The sequence below is a fragment of the Tachyglossus aculeatus genome, chromosome 17 (genome assembly GCF_015852505.1).
Source record: "Tachyglossus aculeatus isolate mTacAcu1 chromosome 17, mTacAcu1.pri, whole genome shotgun sequence".
NCBI lineage: Eukaryota > Metazoa > Chordata > Mammalia > Monotremata > Tachyglossidae > Tachyglossus > Tachyglossus aculeatus.
This window is the reverse complement of record NC_052082.1, coordinates 8,600,944-8,617,696: the sequence shown is the minus strand read 5'-3', so window position 1 is coordinate 8,617,696 and position 16,753 is coordinate 8,600,944. Positions and strand designations below refer to the sequence as shown.

Sequence of the window (16,753 nt, the reverse complement as noted above, 5' to 3'; positions counted from 1 at the left end):
AATCCTAGCACCGCCACTTGTCAGCTGTGTGACTCTGGGCAAGTCACTTCACTTCTCTGTACTTCAGTTCCCTCATCTGTAAATGGTGATGAAGACTGTGAGCCCCCCCATGGGACAACCTAATCACCTTGTAACTTCCCCAGTGCTTAGAACAGTGCTTTGCATATAGTAAGCACTTAATAAATGCCATCATCATCATTATTATTATTATAGAGTAAATTGATTGACAAAATCCCCACCCTCAAGTAGTTGACCATCTCTCGGCTGATGCGATGATATGGTCGGGAATGACATGGCTCGGAATTGCTGAAAGCAGGTTCCTGTGATGAAACATTAGCCAAAGACTGCCTCTATTCCTCCACGAGGGAAGGAGATGCCCAGTCAGACCAAAAGCATGGCACACATGGCATTATTGATCATGTGGGTCTGATCCCACAGGGACCAGATGTGGGTGCTGGAGAAAAGGTGAGAGATAACAATAATAATGGTGGTATTTGTTAAGCACTTACTATGTGCAAAGCACTGTTCTAAGCGCTGGGGGGGGGATACAACGTGATCAGGTTGTCCCATGTGGGGCTCCCAGTCTTAATCCCTGTTTTACAGATGAGGTAACTGAGGCACAGAGAAGTTAAGTGGCTTGCCCAAGGTCACACAGCTGACAAGTGGCGGAGCTGGGATTCGAACCCATGACCTCTGACTCCCAAGCCTGCGCTCTTTCCACTGAGCCATGCTGCTTCGCCTATGGAAGCAGGGCTTCCAAGATGGCTAAATTGGGTGGTGCCAGGGTGAATGGAGTATCGTGGCCCACTTCCAAGAACTCATCCCTCAACGTACTGCCCTGCCCCCCTTTCAAAGCCTTACTGAAGGCCCATCTCCTCCAAGGGGCCTTCCCAGACTAAGCCCCACTTTTTCTCATCTCCCACTTCCTTCTCCATCACCCTGACTTGCTCTCTTTTCTCTTCTCCCCCCTCCCAGCCCCACAGCACTTATGTATTTATCTGTAATTTTATTTATTTGTACCGATGTCTGTCTCCCCCACCTCTAAGCTGTAAACTCATTGTGGGCAGGGAATGTCGCAGTGCTCTGCGCATGGTAAGCGCTCCATAAATGTGACTGAATGAATTGAATGAGTGAATGTGTCCAACCCTCCTGCTTCCTCCCACCCACCGATGATGGCCAGGATGAGGGTCGGGATGAGGGCCATTAATATGACCCTGTGAAAAATCCCTGGCCCTAATGGAGACCATTTTAAAGCCGGTTGGGATTGGGGGTGGGGGTGGGGGTTGCGACTGGGAGAAAAAAGAGGAGGAGTGGAGTACAGACTCGCTGCCAGTGTCCAAAGACAAAGGAGACAGTGAGGGTCCGGAGACGGGGGCTTGGACGGTCACTCGGCTTGGGCGGAAGGACTGAGTGGAGCCAGCCAGAGCCAAAGCAGAAGGCTGGCAATCTTGCCACTTCACAACTTGCAGGCCAAATCCGGCCTCACCCTGACAGCTGGAAAATCAGAGACCAGCTTTTTCCCCCTAGGGCACCCTGGGGGTAGGAGTGGCAGGGTGGCAAATGACATCAAGGAGCAGCGTGGCCAAGTGGGAAGAGCAAGCACCTGGGCGTCAGAGGACATGCCATAGGTCTGCTGTGTGACCTTGCGCAAGTCACTTCACTTCTCTGGGCCTCAGTGACCTCATCTGGAAAATGGGGCTTAAGACTGTGAGCCCCATGTGGGACAGGGACTGTGTCCAACCTAATTACCTCGTATCTACCCCAGTGTTTAGAAAAGTGTTTGGCACATAGTGAGCATGGGCTCCACCACTTATCTGTTGAGTGACGTTGGGCAACTCAGTTCACTTCCCTGGGCTTCATGTACCTCATCTGTAAAATGGGGATTGAGACTGTGAGCCCAAAGTGGGACAGGGACTGTGTCCAACCTGATTTGCTTGTATCCACCCCAGCGCTTAGTACAGTGCCTGGCATACAGTAAGCACTTAACAAATACCATTATTATTATCGTTATTATTACTGTTAACAAACACCACAATTACCATTATTATTAACAGCAATCCTGGGACCCTATTTTGTCTGAAGTTCTCTCTTGCCATGTCCCCACTCTGAAAACACTCAGAACCTCCCTATTGCACTCATCTCTGCTTCCTAGACCCCATCCAAGTCGAGAATCTCAGCTTCTCCACCGGCTCTGCTGGGGGGATAACCGAAGTGTTCCACCATGGGAGAGAGGCTGCCCTTTGCTGGCAAAGCAGCTGGCCCGGGAAAGAGACACCTCCTCTTCCCCGGAAACACCAGCGATGGGGTCTTGGCTGCATTTCTTAGAGTGAATGGGAAAAGAAACATTGGACTCCAAGAGACTCCGAAAGGTCGGGATGAGGGGCCATCAATACGACCCTGTGAAAAATCCCTGGCCCTATGGAAACCATTTCAAAGCCAGTTGGGATGGCAGGGGGGGGTTGCAACCAGGACAAAAAAGAGGAGGAGGGGAGTAAAAACTCGCCGCCAGGGTCCAAAGACAAAGGAGACAGCGAGGGTCCGGAGACGGGGGCTTGGACGGTCACTCGGCTTGGGCGGAAGGACAGAGCAGAGGCAGCGAGAGCCAAAGCAGAAACCATGGGGATCTGGCTTCCTGTGACCAACGGTGGCTGACATTTCTGGAGCTCAGCTCAGAGCTCCTGGATATTGATGTGTTCCCATCTCAGGGCAATGTGAGTACAGAAAGAGAAACACTTCCCATTCAGCCTTCCATCGGCCCCTAGAGAGGTGCATTGTCAGAGGGAGACACCATGAGAGGCAGATTTATTCATTCATTCAATCGTATTTATTGAGCCCTTACTATGTGCAGGGCACTGTATTAAGCACTTACGAGGGGGGTCGAGGAAGAGTAGAAATAACCCAGAGCAAATACAATAAACACTATGGAAAGTCTGCTCTAATGGCCCTTTCTTGTCTTGTCTTATCCCCTCGAGTCATTTCCGACCCATAGCTATAACAGGGACACATCTCTCCCAGAAGGCCCCTCTCTCCATCTTCAATCGTTCTGGTAGTGGATCCATAGTGTTTTCTTGGTAAAAGTATGGAAGTGGTTTAACATTGCCGCCTTCCGTGCAGTAAACTAGAGTCTCTGCCCTCGACTCTCTCCCAGGTTGATCCTGCCCAGCACGGGAGAGTTTTAACTTGTAGCAGATTGCCTTCCACTCGGTAGCCACTGGCCAAGCTGGGAATGGAATGGGTAGGCCTCTGCTTTACTCTCCCTCCCGTAACTGAGGCTGGTAGAATACTGGAAACTCTCCGGGTGCGACCCTGAGAGGGGAATGGCTCTGACCAAGCCCTCAATACCAGCCGAGACCCATTTATTAACACACTCTTCTCATGCCATGAGACCCTTAGTTTAGATCTCTGCTCAGTTTTCTTGCGGGCTGAAATCAGGATGTTGATATTCTTTCTCTCTTTCATTCTTTCTTTCTTTCTTATTCTCTCTCTATTCCTCTTCTCTTTCCCATCTCTGTCCCTTTGTCTCTCTCAGTCCATTCTCTGCCTCTCTTTTCCCTCTTTCTTTCTCTGTCTGCCACTACTACTACTAGTAATAATAATAATAATTGTGGCATTGGTTAAGTGTAAAACACTACAGTAAGCGTTGGGGTAGGTAGAAGATAATCAGGCCCCAAATGGATCTTGCATTCTAAATAGGAGGAAGAACAGGTATTGAATTCCCATTTTGCAGATGAGGGAATGGAGGCATAGGAAGTGATTTGCCCAAGCTCACACAGCAGACACGTGGGGAAGTCAGGATTAGAATCCAGGGCCTCTGTCTCATAGGCCCATATTCTTTCCCCAAGACCACACTGCTTCTCTTCTGTCCCTCTCTATCTCTTTCTCAACCCTCTCTGTCTCTTCTCAACGCTGTCTGACTCTCTCAGTCCCTCTCTGCCCCTTTCTTTGTCTCTCTCTATCATTTAGATGCTGGAAGGAGGCAGGAGATGTGCCAATTTCAAGAAGTGTAGAGGGGTCCGGCAGCTACACACTCAAAGGAGAATTCCCTGTGATGTCCCTTAGTCCCTAAGGGGTCTTGGACTTGTCCCATTTCTGAAACTCAAATTTCTCCAGCTTTGAAGAAGGAATAATAATTGCAGCATTTATTAAGCTCTCGCCACCTGCCAAAGCACTCTGCCAAGCACCGAGGTAGAAACTGATTTATTTATATTAATGTCTGTCTCCCCCTCTAGACCACAGGCTCACTGTGGGCAAGGAACGTGTCTGTTTCTTGTTATATTGTACTCTCCCAAGCGCTTAGTACAGTGTTTTGCATGGTAAGAGCATGGACTTGGGAGTCAGAGGTCATGGGTTCTAATCCCGGCTCCGCCACTTATCAGCTGTGTGACTTTGGGCAAGTCACTTCTCTGTGCCTCAGTTACCTCATCTGCAATATGGGGATTAAGTCTGTGAGCCCCACATGGGACAACCTGATTACCTTGTATCTACCCCAGCGTTTAGAATAGTGCCTGGCACATAGTAAGCACTTAGGAAATGCCATCATCATCATCAAGCGCTTAGTACAGTGCTCAAGCGCTTAGTACAGTGCTCTGCACATAGTAAGTGCTCAATAAATACGATTGATTGATTGATTATTATTATTAATAAATACAATTGGATGAATGAATGAATGGATGAATGGATGAATGAATGAAGGAAACAAGCCAATCAGTTGCTTTCCCACACTGCAAGCTCCCTGAGGGCAGAGAACATCTACCAACTTTAAACTATATACATATAAATATCTTTAAAATATATTGTAAATTATTTATTTATATCATTTATATTAGGGTTATAGTCATTCATATCATATATTAATATAATATATATAATTATTTATATTAATGTCTTTCTCCCCCTCTAGACTGTAAGTTCCTTGTGGGCAGGGAATGTGTCTGTCAACTCTGTCGTGTTGTATTTTCTCAAGAACTCAGTACAGTGCTCTGCACACAGTAAGCATTAAATAAACACCACTGATTGATTGATTGCCACCTCTGTTATATTGTACTCTCCCAAGTGCTTAGTACTCATTTGCTGTGTGACCTTAAGTAAGTCATTTCACTTCTCTGTGCCCCAGTTCCCTCATCTGTAAAATGGGAATTAAGTCTGTGTGTCCTATGTGGGACAGGGGCTGTGTCCAAACTGATTATCTTGTATCTACCCTGGTGCTTAGAACAGTGCCTGGCATATAGTAAGTGCTTACAAAATACCATAATTATTCTTATTACTACAAGAACCTCATCTAACAGAAATTCCTTACCATTGACGTTATAGCACTCAATCTTCTTGTGCCCTTCTACCTTATCTCGCTGATATCGTATTACAAACCAGAACACACGCATCACTCCTCTAATAATAATAATAATGATGGTGGCATTTACTAAGCATTACTATGTGCAAAGCACTGTTCTAAGCACTCGGGAGGTTACAAGGTGATCAGGTCATCCCACGGGGGGCTCACAGTCTTAATCCCCATTTTACAGATGAAGTAAGTGAGGCCCAGAGAAGTGAAGTGACTTGCCCAAAGTCACACAGCTGACAATTGGAGGAGACGGGATTTGAGCCCCTGACCTCTGACTCCAAAGCCCGGGCTCTTTCCACTGAGCCACGCTGCTTCCCCGACCTACCCACTGGACTTCGATCTCATCTATCTCACCGCCAACCTATTGCCCACATCATCATCATCATCATCATCATCAATCCTGCCTCTGAGCCGGAACTCCCTTCCCCTTCATATCTGACACACCGTCACTTTCCCTACCTGCAAAGTCTTATTAAAAGCACATCTCCTCCAAGAGGCCTTTCCCAAATAAGCCGCCCTCATTTTCCCTACTCACTGTCCTTCTGCATCACCCTTGCATTTGGATTTGAATCCATTAAGCACTTGATATCCATCCCCACAGCACTTATGTACCTACCTGTACATAAGTGCTCCTCCGCTCCTCTGCCGCTAATCTCCTCACTGTGCCTCGTTCTCGCCTATTCCGCCATCGACCCCTGGCCCACGTCCTCCCCCTGGCCTGGAATGCCCTCCCTCCACACATCCACCAAGCTAGCTCTCTTCCTCCTTCAAAGCCCTACTGAGAGCTCACCTCCTCCAGGAGGCCTTCCCACACTGAGCCCCCTTTATCCTCTCCTCCTCCCCATCCCCCCCGCCCTACCTCCTTCCCCTCCCTGCAGCACCTGTATATATGTTTGTACAGATTTATTACTCTATTTATTTTACTTGTACATATTTACTATTCTATTTGTTTTGTTAATGATGTGCATTTAGCTTTAATTCTATTTGTTCTGATGACTAAACACCTGTCCACATGTTTTGTTTTGTTGTCTGTCTCCCCCTTCTAGACTGTGAGCCCATTGCTGGGTAGGGACCTTCTCTATATGTTGCCAACTTGTACTTCCCAAGCACTTAGTGTAGTGCTCTGCACACAGTAAGCGCCCAATAAATGCGATTGAATGAATGAATGAATCTGTAATTTATTTTAATGTCTGCTTCTCCTTCTAGGCTCTAAGCTCCTTGGGGGCAGAAAACATGTCTACCAACTCTAGACTACCAATTTTCTACCATCTTGTCTACCCTCTAGACTGTAAGTTTGTTATGGGCTAATTTTGTTATTCAGTACTCTCCTAAAGCTCTTAGTACAGTGCTCTGCACATAGTAAATGCTCAGTAAATACCCTTGATTGACTGATTAATTGACTAGGAGTCAAGGGACTAGTTCTGACCATGACTCTACCACTTTCCTGTTGTGCGATCATGGGCGAGTCACTTAACTACCCTGTTCTTCAGATTCCTCATCTCTCAAATGGGGATTAAAGTATCTGCTCTCCCTCCCTCTTAGACTGTGACTTGGTTCTGGGTCCAGTCTGATGATTTTTGTATCTACCCTAGTCATTCATTCAATTGTATTTATAGAGCACTTACTGTGTGCAGAGCACTGTACTAAGCGCTTGGGAAGTACAAGTCAGCAACATATAGAGATGGTCCTTACCCAACAACAGGCTCACAGTCTAGAAGGGGGAGACAGACAACAAGGTGCTTGGCACATAAGAAGCACTTCATAAATGCCCTTATTATTGTTAGCAATCATAATAACAATCTCTCCGGCCTTCCTCTTCACATTGCTTGCTAATTAACTAAATTATTCAGATATCTTCAGTGCATATTTCATTTGCTTTGGTGCATCTGGTAGGAGAGGACGTGATGCATTTGTTTATGGAAAGGAAGTCATCTCTGTCCCAGAATTATCAAAAGAAAACTACCACTCAAACTTTTTCTTTAGATTAAGACCCTGATCACATTGCAACCCATAAATCTTTTTGGAAAGCACTCTCATATTTGTTCCTGTTTAGAATGTTCTTCCCCACACCCCAACCCCCACCCCAGCTCCTGTTTAATCTTTCCACAGAGGCTTTCATTTCTCTCACATTTTTTTTTTCCAACCCAGAAAACTGTTTGGTTCTTTCTGTAAACTGGCCTGAGCCAAATTCTTTCCACCGTCCCCTCGATCATCCGATGTTGAGGACTTTGATGGGAGAAGCTTAGAAGGGACTGTGTCGTAACTACAAACTGGGGTTCAAATCTGTAGCCATAAAAAGTTTTGAATCTTCTTTACACAAGGAAAAAGAGAGACTTTTTTTTCCTTTTGCTTCAATCGGTAAATCAATCCATGGCATTAACTGAGAACTTTCAGTTAAGGCACATGAATTTGGAGCTTATAATTCAGGCCGCCGCATCCAGCGGAAGCACAATGGAGTCTGTTTCTCGGGAACTCTCTTCTGTTGGGGTTGAATCACTTCCTATCGTTTGGTTCTGCCAAATGTCAAGGGTCCTAGCCCCATCCTTTTCATCCTCTTTGGAGCGTGGGACTACAGGGAACTGTAGGCACATGGAATACGGAGGAGGAGGCAGGAGAAAGGGGATGGGACTCAGGCGATGGAGAAGAGGAGACACTAGGATAAGGGATGGTAATGGGGCCCTTCCTCTTTATGTCCCCTCTTCAGTCAATCAATCAGTGGCATTTATTGAGCACTTACTCTGAGCAGAGCGCTGAACTGAGTGCTTTCAGGACTGCGGGGGTGACGTGCCTCTTTTCCTTGCAAGCAAATAACTACCAACCTTCTTCTATGACGACTCCACTGCCCAAGTGGAGGAAACACGAGAGGGCTGGTAGAGGAACCCCGACATTGGTGGAGAGCCTTCAATTGCTGGGAAAATGTTGGGGCTCTGTCTCCGCAGTGGCTTCCACCCCGCCCTTTCCAGAGGTCCATGTTTGATCTTAAGGTACCATTCCTTCTGACAAACCAGGGAGCCCCTTCGGCCAGCAGCCTGCACTTGCACCGCTGAAGGAGCATTTAATTAACCCATCAGTCAAGAAATGCTATTTATTGAGCACTTCCTCTGTGCTGAGCACTGTTTGAAGCATTTGGAAAAGTTCCCTCACCCATCAAATGGGAATTCATTCATTCAATCGTATTTATTGAGCACTTACTGTGTGCAGAGCACTGTACTAAGCGCTTGGTAAGTACAAGTTGGCAACATATAGAGATGGTCCCTACCCAACAGAGGGCTCACAGTCTAGAAGGGAAGGGAATGATACCTGCCTCTCCCCATGTCAGATTGTTAGACCCATGTGGAACAGGTTCTGCTCTAATTATTCTTGTATCTACCCCAGTGCTTAGCACAGTGGTTGGTACCTTGTTAGCACTCAATACAATATCACTGATAACAATAATAATGGTGGTGTTTTTTAAGCACTAAGCACTGGGGTAGATACAAGATAATAGGGTCCCACATGGGGCTCACGGTCTAAGTAGGAGGGAGAACAGGGATTAAATCCCCATTTTGTAGGTGGGGCACAGAGAAGTTAAGTGACTTGACCAGGGACACAGAGTAGACAAGTGGCAGAACTGGCACGAGGGCCCAGGGCCTCTGACTGCCAGGTCGACATTCTTTCCACTAGGCAATGATGCTTCCAAGAATAATAGTAATCATAATTAACATTTAGTAATTGGGCACGCTACTAATTCCATTACACATTTTTTAGAATATGAACTGAAGATCAGAAGTGGCTGGACAATAGCTTTCTAAATGTTAAATTCATAGGACTTTACCAAACACTGCCATAGTAATTACTGTGATATTCATTAAGCACTTACTAAGTGCCAAGCACTGTACTAAGCACCGGGGTAGTTCATACAAGATTATCAGGCCGGATGCAGTTCCTATCTATATGGGGTTCACAATCTAGGTAGAAAGGAGAACAGATATTGAATCCCCGTGTTGCAGAGGAGGAACCTGAGGCACCGAGAAGGTAAGTGATTTGCCCAAGGCCACACAGTGAGCAAGTGGCCGTGCTGGAATTAGAAACTTGGCCCTCTAACTCCCAGACCTGAACTCTTTCTACTGGACAAATAATCAAGCTAAACCTCTGCCTTCGTGCCTTTACCTCGAACCAGAGAATAAGTGTAGGAAGAGTCCACAGAGCAGTTGGAGTGCTTGGATACGGAGTCAAAAATCCTCATCCATGGCCCTGCTGCCACGCATGGGCTTCGACATCTTCAGCAGGTCACTGAACTCAGTGTCCTGTTCTCTAAAATAGCCCACCCACCCCCCTCAAATCTCCTGAGATCATATGACTGGATCATTCCACCGGTGTTCTTTGGTGTTAGTGTGTCAGAAACCGGTTTCTTGGGACTTGTTAGGGAATATACAGTGTTGTCTCCCTTGGAGTCCGGAAGTTAAATTAGAGGTCAACCTTGGCACTTTGAAGATTAGGGACAACAAATCTGCTTTCCTCCTTTAAGTGCTAAGTGCCCTAAACCTAAGTGACTCGTCTGCGGTCTCCCTGTCTGTCCTACTGAGCTCTTTATCTTGGCAAAATCTCTTCTATCATTGAGCACAGAATCTCAGAGGGTACAGATTTTTTGTTTTCAATTTAAAATCCTCCTCAATTATTTTCTGGTTTCTGCAAAAGGGGGAGCCGCCCGCCAGTCATCCCACCGCCACAGTTCACTTGCAAGGGTGAACCAGAGAAACGCCCACGCCATACTCACTTGCTGAAATTAAATAGAAGCCTCTCGAAGACCAGGACGGGGCCTGTGCTGCTGAGGATGGTGAGGGGTTGGCCGGAGAAAAGGCAGAAGATGGCTCCAGAAACTGCTGTGCCCAGGAAACTCTCCAAAACACCCTGCGGGACCCAAAACACACATGTTAGTTGCAGCCAAGAGTCCCCACCAACAGTCACAGTCCCTGATTGACCTTGCAACGCCGACCAATTAGCCAACTGGCTTCGAGTGCTTCCCCTTCCCTCCCTGATTCGCTCCCTTCTTCATGCACAAGCACATATGCACGCGTGCACACACACACACTCTACAAACACACACACACACCTAAGCTTCCTAGAATTTCACCCGGTGGTACTTTAGCTGGGTTGTCCCTAATCCACATGGTCCCACCAGACTTTAGCTTTACCAATCGCAGTTTGGCCAGCTGCAGTTACTTCTGGGAAATGAGCACCCACTGATGTCATGGGAAAGCCCATCCATCATCATCATCATCAACAGTACTTATTGAGTGCTATGTGGAGAGCACTGTACTAAGCACTCAGAGTGGCATAGTCTTAACGTCATGTTCCCTAGAGTGGTCAATTAATCCAAGATGAGCTCTCTTGATGGCAGGAGTCACATCTCCAGTTGTTCAGGATAATAATAAGTATGGCATTCATGAAGCGCTTCCTACGTGCCAAGCACTGAGCTAAGGACTGGGGTACAGACTGGATGAACAGATGGAACACGGTTCCTGTCAATCAGTCCATCAATTAATGGTGTTCACTGAGAGCATACTGTGTTCAGAGTACTGCTTTTCTTGCTTGGGTGAGAAGAATAGAATAGAGCTGGTAGATATGTCCCCTGCGCCTAGGGAGCTAACAGTCTAAGAGACAGAGACATGAAGTTAAAACAAATTACAGATATGGACAAAAGTGTTTTGGGAGTGTCAGAGGGGTGATCCTCTTCTTTGCAAAAGCTGACAGCCATCACCCCTATCCGAAACGACACAAACCAACTTCCTCCAGAGGAAGTTAATTTACTGCAGCCCTCTGCGTTTAGGCCAATGCTTTTTTCAGGATTTTATTATTTAAAGATCGAGAATTTCCATTGTGTTGATGACAATTTTGAAACAGATGGCTGATTTATTACAAACACTGCCCTGGAAAGTCTCTTAAGCTCAGCACTGCTTCCAAGATTTCTCAGAAAAGAACAATTTTAACCCACATCGACATGATGCACATCAAATCATAGTATGGGAATGTTTTTCAGTCTTCTCACGCAAGGAAGGGCTCACCAAAGTTAATTTAGGGCCATTTGTAGCTGATTATTTAATAAACTTGTTTTCAGGCTTTATTCAGTCTGAGGGCAAAGAGATAGTTACAGACTTTCAGGAGATGATCCCAAACATGATACCAGGCTTCTTTTATGGCATTCATTACGCCCTTACTATGTGCCACACTCTGCTCTATGCGCTGGGGTAGATATGAGGTAATCAGATTGGACACAGTCCATGTCCCTCATGGAGCTCACAGTCTTAATCCCCATTTTCTAGATAAGGCAACTGAGGCACAGAGAAGTGAAGTGACTTGCCCAGGGTCACTCAGCCGACAAGTGGTGGAGCCAGGACTAGAACCCAGGGCCTTCTGATTCCCAGGGCTGGGCTCTATCCACTGCGCCATGTTACGTCCCTTGACTCTTCAGAGAGATTGATCAATTGGCCATTCTCCTTCCTGATGACTGACTGTCATGAAAACAGCCTACCCCAACTCAAGTGAGTACTGAATGTAATAGAGAAGCAGCGTGCCTCAGTGGGAAGAGCCCGGCCCTGGGAGTCAGGAGGTCATGGGTTCTAATCCCAGCTCTGCTACTTGTCAGCTGTGTGACTTTGAGCAAGGCACTTAACTTCTCTGTGCCTCAGTTCCCTCATCTGTAAAATGGGGATTAAGACTGTGAGCCCCGCGTGGGACAACCTGATCACCTTGTATCCCCCTAGTGCTTAGAACAGTGCTTGGCACATAGTAAGCGCTTAACAAATTTTTATTTGTTTATTGGGTTTTTTAATTTATTCTATTTATTTTATTTTGTTAATATGTTTTGTTTTGTTGTCTGTCTCCCCCTTCTAGACTGTGAACCTGCTGTTGGGTAGGGACCGTCTCTATATGTTGCCAACTTGTACTTCCCAAGCACTTAGTACAGTGCTCTGCACACAGTAAGCACTCAATAAATCTGAATGATCACAGATGGTTCTTCTCTCTTTGGGCTTTAATCTATCATCTTCTAACAGTGATTGTAAAAGTCTAAGCACCTTGAGATCAGGAGATGAACTGATTCTCTGTGCTATTTTCCCAGGCTCTCAGTTTAACACACTGCACACACTGGGAGCTCAGTAAATACCGTGACTACTATTATTAATGCAGAGACTTCAGGCCTGCTCTCCTCCAAAGGATAATGGAAGGAGTGAAAGATTCACATTTAATTCAATTCAATCATATTTATTGAGTGCTTACTGTGTGCAGAGCACTGCAAAGGCAGAAGGTGAATTTACCCTTTTTTTTTTAATGGTATTTGTTAAGCACTTACTGTACTAAGCAGCCAGGAACTGTTTTAAACACTGGAGCATATACAATCAATCAATCAATCAATCATATTTATTGAGCACTTACTGTGTGCAGAGCACTGTACTAAGAGCTTGGGAAGTACAAGTTGGCAACATATAGAGACGGTCCCTACCCAACAGTGAGCTCACAGTCTAGAAGGGGGAGACAGAGAACAAAACAAAACATATTAACAAAATAAAATAAATGGAATAGATATGTACAAGATAATCAGGTTGGTCACAGTCCATGTAATTCATTCATTCACTCATTCAATTGTACTTATTGAGCACTCACTGTGTGCAGAGCACTGTACTAAGCGCTTGGGAGAGTACAACACAACAATAAACAGACACGTTCACAGTCATAATCCCCATTTTACAGATGAGGCACCAGGAGCAAGAGAAGTGAAGTGACTTGTCCAAAGTCACACAGCAGACAAGCAGCAGAGCTGGGGTTAGAACCCACTCCCAGGACCATGCTCTTTCAGAGAAGCAGCGTGGCTCAGTGGAAAGAGCACGGGCTTTGGAGTCAGAGGTCATGGGTTCAAATTCCGGCTCTGCCACTTGTCAGCTGTGTGACTTTAGGCAAGTCACTTAACTTCTCTGTGCCTTAGTTCCCTCATCTGTACAATGGGGATTAAGACTGTGAGCCCCCTGTGGAACAACCTGATCACCTGGTAAACTCCTCAGCGCTTAGAACAGTGCTTTGCACATAGTAAGCGCTTAATAAATGCCATTATTATTATTATTATTATTATTTCCACTAGGCCATGCTGCTTCTCTACACAACTATGCCACTCTTCCCCACAACACCTGCAACTGTCCCTTTAACCCATCTAGCTTCATCTAAGTACTTTAGAGAAGCAGCGTGGCTTAGTGGAAAGAGCCTGGGCAATTGTCAGCTGTGTGACTTTGGGCAAGTCACTTAACTTCTCTGGGCCTCAGTTACCTCATCTGGAAAATGGGGATTAAAACTGTGAGCCCCCTGTGGGACAACCTGATCACCTTGTAGCCTCCCTAGGGCTTAGAACAGTGCTTTGCACATAGTAAGTGCTTAATAAGTACCATCATAATCATAACTTGGGCATTCACACCCCTGCCACCCTCCTCTGCTACTTATGTACAAATTCTTTTAGTTAATCCCTTCCCCTTCCCCATAATTTATTGTAGTGTCTCTCCCCCCTGCTAGATGCTAAGTTCCTTGCGGTCAGGAATCATGCCTACCAATTCAATTGTTCTCTGCCAAACCCTTAATGCAGTGCTCTGCACACATTAGGCTTAATCAATACTACTGATTGATTGATTGATGGATGGATGGATCTACCTAGGCTAAAGACCTATAAATTCAAAGTTACAATTTTAAAACTCTTGAGGGTTCCTTCATTAAGTAGCACTGATTGGAAGAAGAAATGAAGATTTTTTTTGAAAAGATCTATAGGAAACCGTTAAACTGGATTTGAACGAGACCGTTACAGTATATCAATCAATTAATGAATGGTATTTAAGAAGCTGAAGCTAATTCATGCAGAGTTCTGGGCAGAGGCTAATCAGAATTTGGTCAAATTGAGGAAGCAGCATTGCCTAGTGGAAAGAGTCAGGGACCTGGGAATCGGAGGACCTCAGTTCTAATCCCAGCTCTGCCACTAGCCTGCTGGCCTGCAGTTAGATTCTACAAGAGCAATCAATGTAGGGTAGGTCATCTGATTGACTATCCTATGCTTCGACAACAAGGTATGCTGGATTTCATTTTGCTTCCATGCCACGTGACTCGAGACTGTTTGATCGGTGGCCGTTGTTTGATAGGTTTCAAACTTCCACAAAGTGCCACGGACCATCCAGATGGTTGAATTCATTCATTCATTCATTCAATCATATTTATTGAGTGCTTACTGTGTGCAGAGCACTGTACTAAGCACTTGGGAAGTACAAGTTGGCAACATATAGAGATGGTCCCTACCCAACAGTGGGCTCACAGTCTAGAAGGGGGAGACAGAGAACAAAACAAAACATATTAACAAAATAAAATAAATAGAATATGTACAAGCAATAAATAGAATATGTACAAGTCAAATCAGAGAACAAAGACACTTGCAAACAACTCTGAGGCAGCATTCTAGCCGTCCTACTGTAGCCAGTAACTACATTCGCTTGTCTCCAAGGCAGCCATTAAGACTGTAGATACTGTTTCTCACTGGACCTAGATCTCACTTATCTTACCGCCGACCTCTCGTCCACATCCTGCTTCTGACCTAGAAGGCCCTTCTTCCTCATATCCCACAGACTATGACTCTCCCCGCCTTCAAAGTCTTACGGAAGGCACATCTCCTCCAAAAGGTCTTCCCTGACTAAGACCCCCCTCTTCTCTTCCCCCACCCACTTCTTCACCGCTCTGACTTGCTCCTTTAATTCTTCACCCCACCCAGCCCCACAGCACTTATGTACATATCTGTCATTTATTTATATTAATGTCTATCTCCCCATCTAGACTTTACGCTCACTGTGGTCAGGGAATGTGGCTGTTATATTGTACTCCCCCAAATGCTTAGTACGGTGCTCTGCTCACAGTAAGCTAGTCAGTCAGTTGTATTTATTGAGTGCTCAATTAAATATGAATTGACTGACTGACTGCCTCCAGGTAGAACCAGGATTGCTATGAAGACAATGGCCTAATTAGACCCTTCATTGTAGCAGACAGAGCAAATCTGGGAACGACAAGTGGGAGAAACACTAAGATGGAACAGAGCCAAGATTTTCCCAGCCAAAACCAAACCAAGGACTTCCATGCACCCCCAAACTATGTTTGTGTGCCCCCACACACTGCCACAGAACTACTGAAGCATGGACCTGACTCCCGTCATCACAGACAAGTCTTAGATAAGCTGCCATCTCCTTAACCCATCTTCCATTACAGATCTCTTAAATGCACCTTCCACCATCAATCACGATTCTCTGTGAAGACCAGTTTTCCTGCCAAACATGTGAAGAAATGGTTTCTGTGCTCAAGCTTGAAATCACGACTGCAATTGAAGCCATCAAGAATGGCAATTCTCCCAGATCTTTCGATTTACCTGCCAAGATTGCACGGTAGAGAGGAGATGTTCTGTTCAGATTCCTGCCCAAGCAATTTGTCAAGGATTTCAAAGAAGCCGCCATGATCGCCATGGCGATAATAGAAAGGGAAGGAGAGGAAAAAGCTGACTGCAGAGATTGTAATGGGGTCTCTTTGCTCTTTGCTGTTGGCACCATCTTGACCAGGCTTCTGAAGTCACTATTCAGCACCGGTGCGACTCTTTAAAGTCCAGCACAATAGGCAATTCTAAAACCCAGTGGAAACTATCCACACCAGAGTACGACGCTAATACCGAAAGGAAACAGTCTTTGCTCGACTCTCAAACCCATGTACCTATTATCACACTAGCGATTTTAAAATTAAATCTAAATTATACAACTCTTCAGAGTTAATACTCAGAGATGATAAGAAGGTTTCAGCAACAGGTACTCTGGTACAATTTATAGAAGGAAAATGTAGAATTTCTTGTGGTACTAGAGATGTGGGTGACAATTCGCGAACTTAAAATCGCAATGTTTAGTGGTTGATTCATTAAGAAAGGGGGGTAGTGTGAATGCTGAAGATAGATATCAAGAGATAATTGAAGGCAGAGAGAACAATTTGGCAGATGGTATAGAAATAGATCAAAACAGAAGAGAGGTGATGATCAACAAGGCTGTTCCAGGAGAAGAGGAACAGTACAGTTCTACAAGGCATTAGGAGGGTTTAACGTTGTTGGAAGGTACATCCTGAAACTGGCATGACAATCAAGAGGCTTAGGTCTGTATCCAAAAAGGGAGGTAGGGAGGAATACCAGCAGAAAGAGTCTGAGTTGCTGAAATTCCATCGATTGATTGAAAGAGATGACTAGGAGTATTTTGGCACTAATAATGAAACCAACATTTCAGTGGATGCTTCAAAACAGGGACTGGGGGAGTTATTCAATCAAACAATGGTATTTAGTGAATGATTACTGTGTGCAGAGCGCTGTACTGAGCACTTGGGAGAGTATAATGCAAC

General features: G+C 45.5%; 1 protein-coding gene and 1 non-coding gene across 4 annotated transcripts in view; both read right to left on the bottom strand.

The window, feature by feature from the left end:
• The window catches only part of SLC4A4 (solute carrier family 4 member 4), a 355,442-nt gene that overhangs the window by 71,698 nt on the left and 266,991 nt on the right, over nucleotides 1–16,753 (bottom strand). For all 3 annotated transcript variants that reach the window (XM_038758874.1, XM_038758873.1, XM_038758875.1), the window contains exon 13: nucleotides 10,095–10,228. In XM_038758874.1, coding sequence (XP_038614802.1) covers nucleotides 10,095–10,228 — 134 coding nt within the window. The remainder of the gene's footprint in view (nucleotides 1–10,094; nucleotides 10,229–16,753) is intronic.
• Nucleotides 3,179–3,316, bottom strand: LOC119939802. The gene has a single exon (XR_005454765.1). It is a non-coding gene; the product is annotated as a small nucleolar RNA SNORA7 (small nucleolar RNA).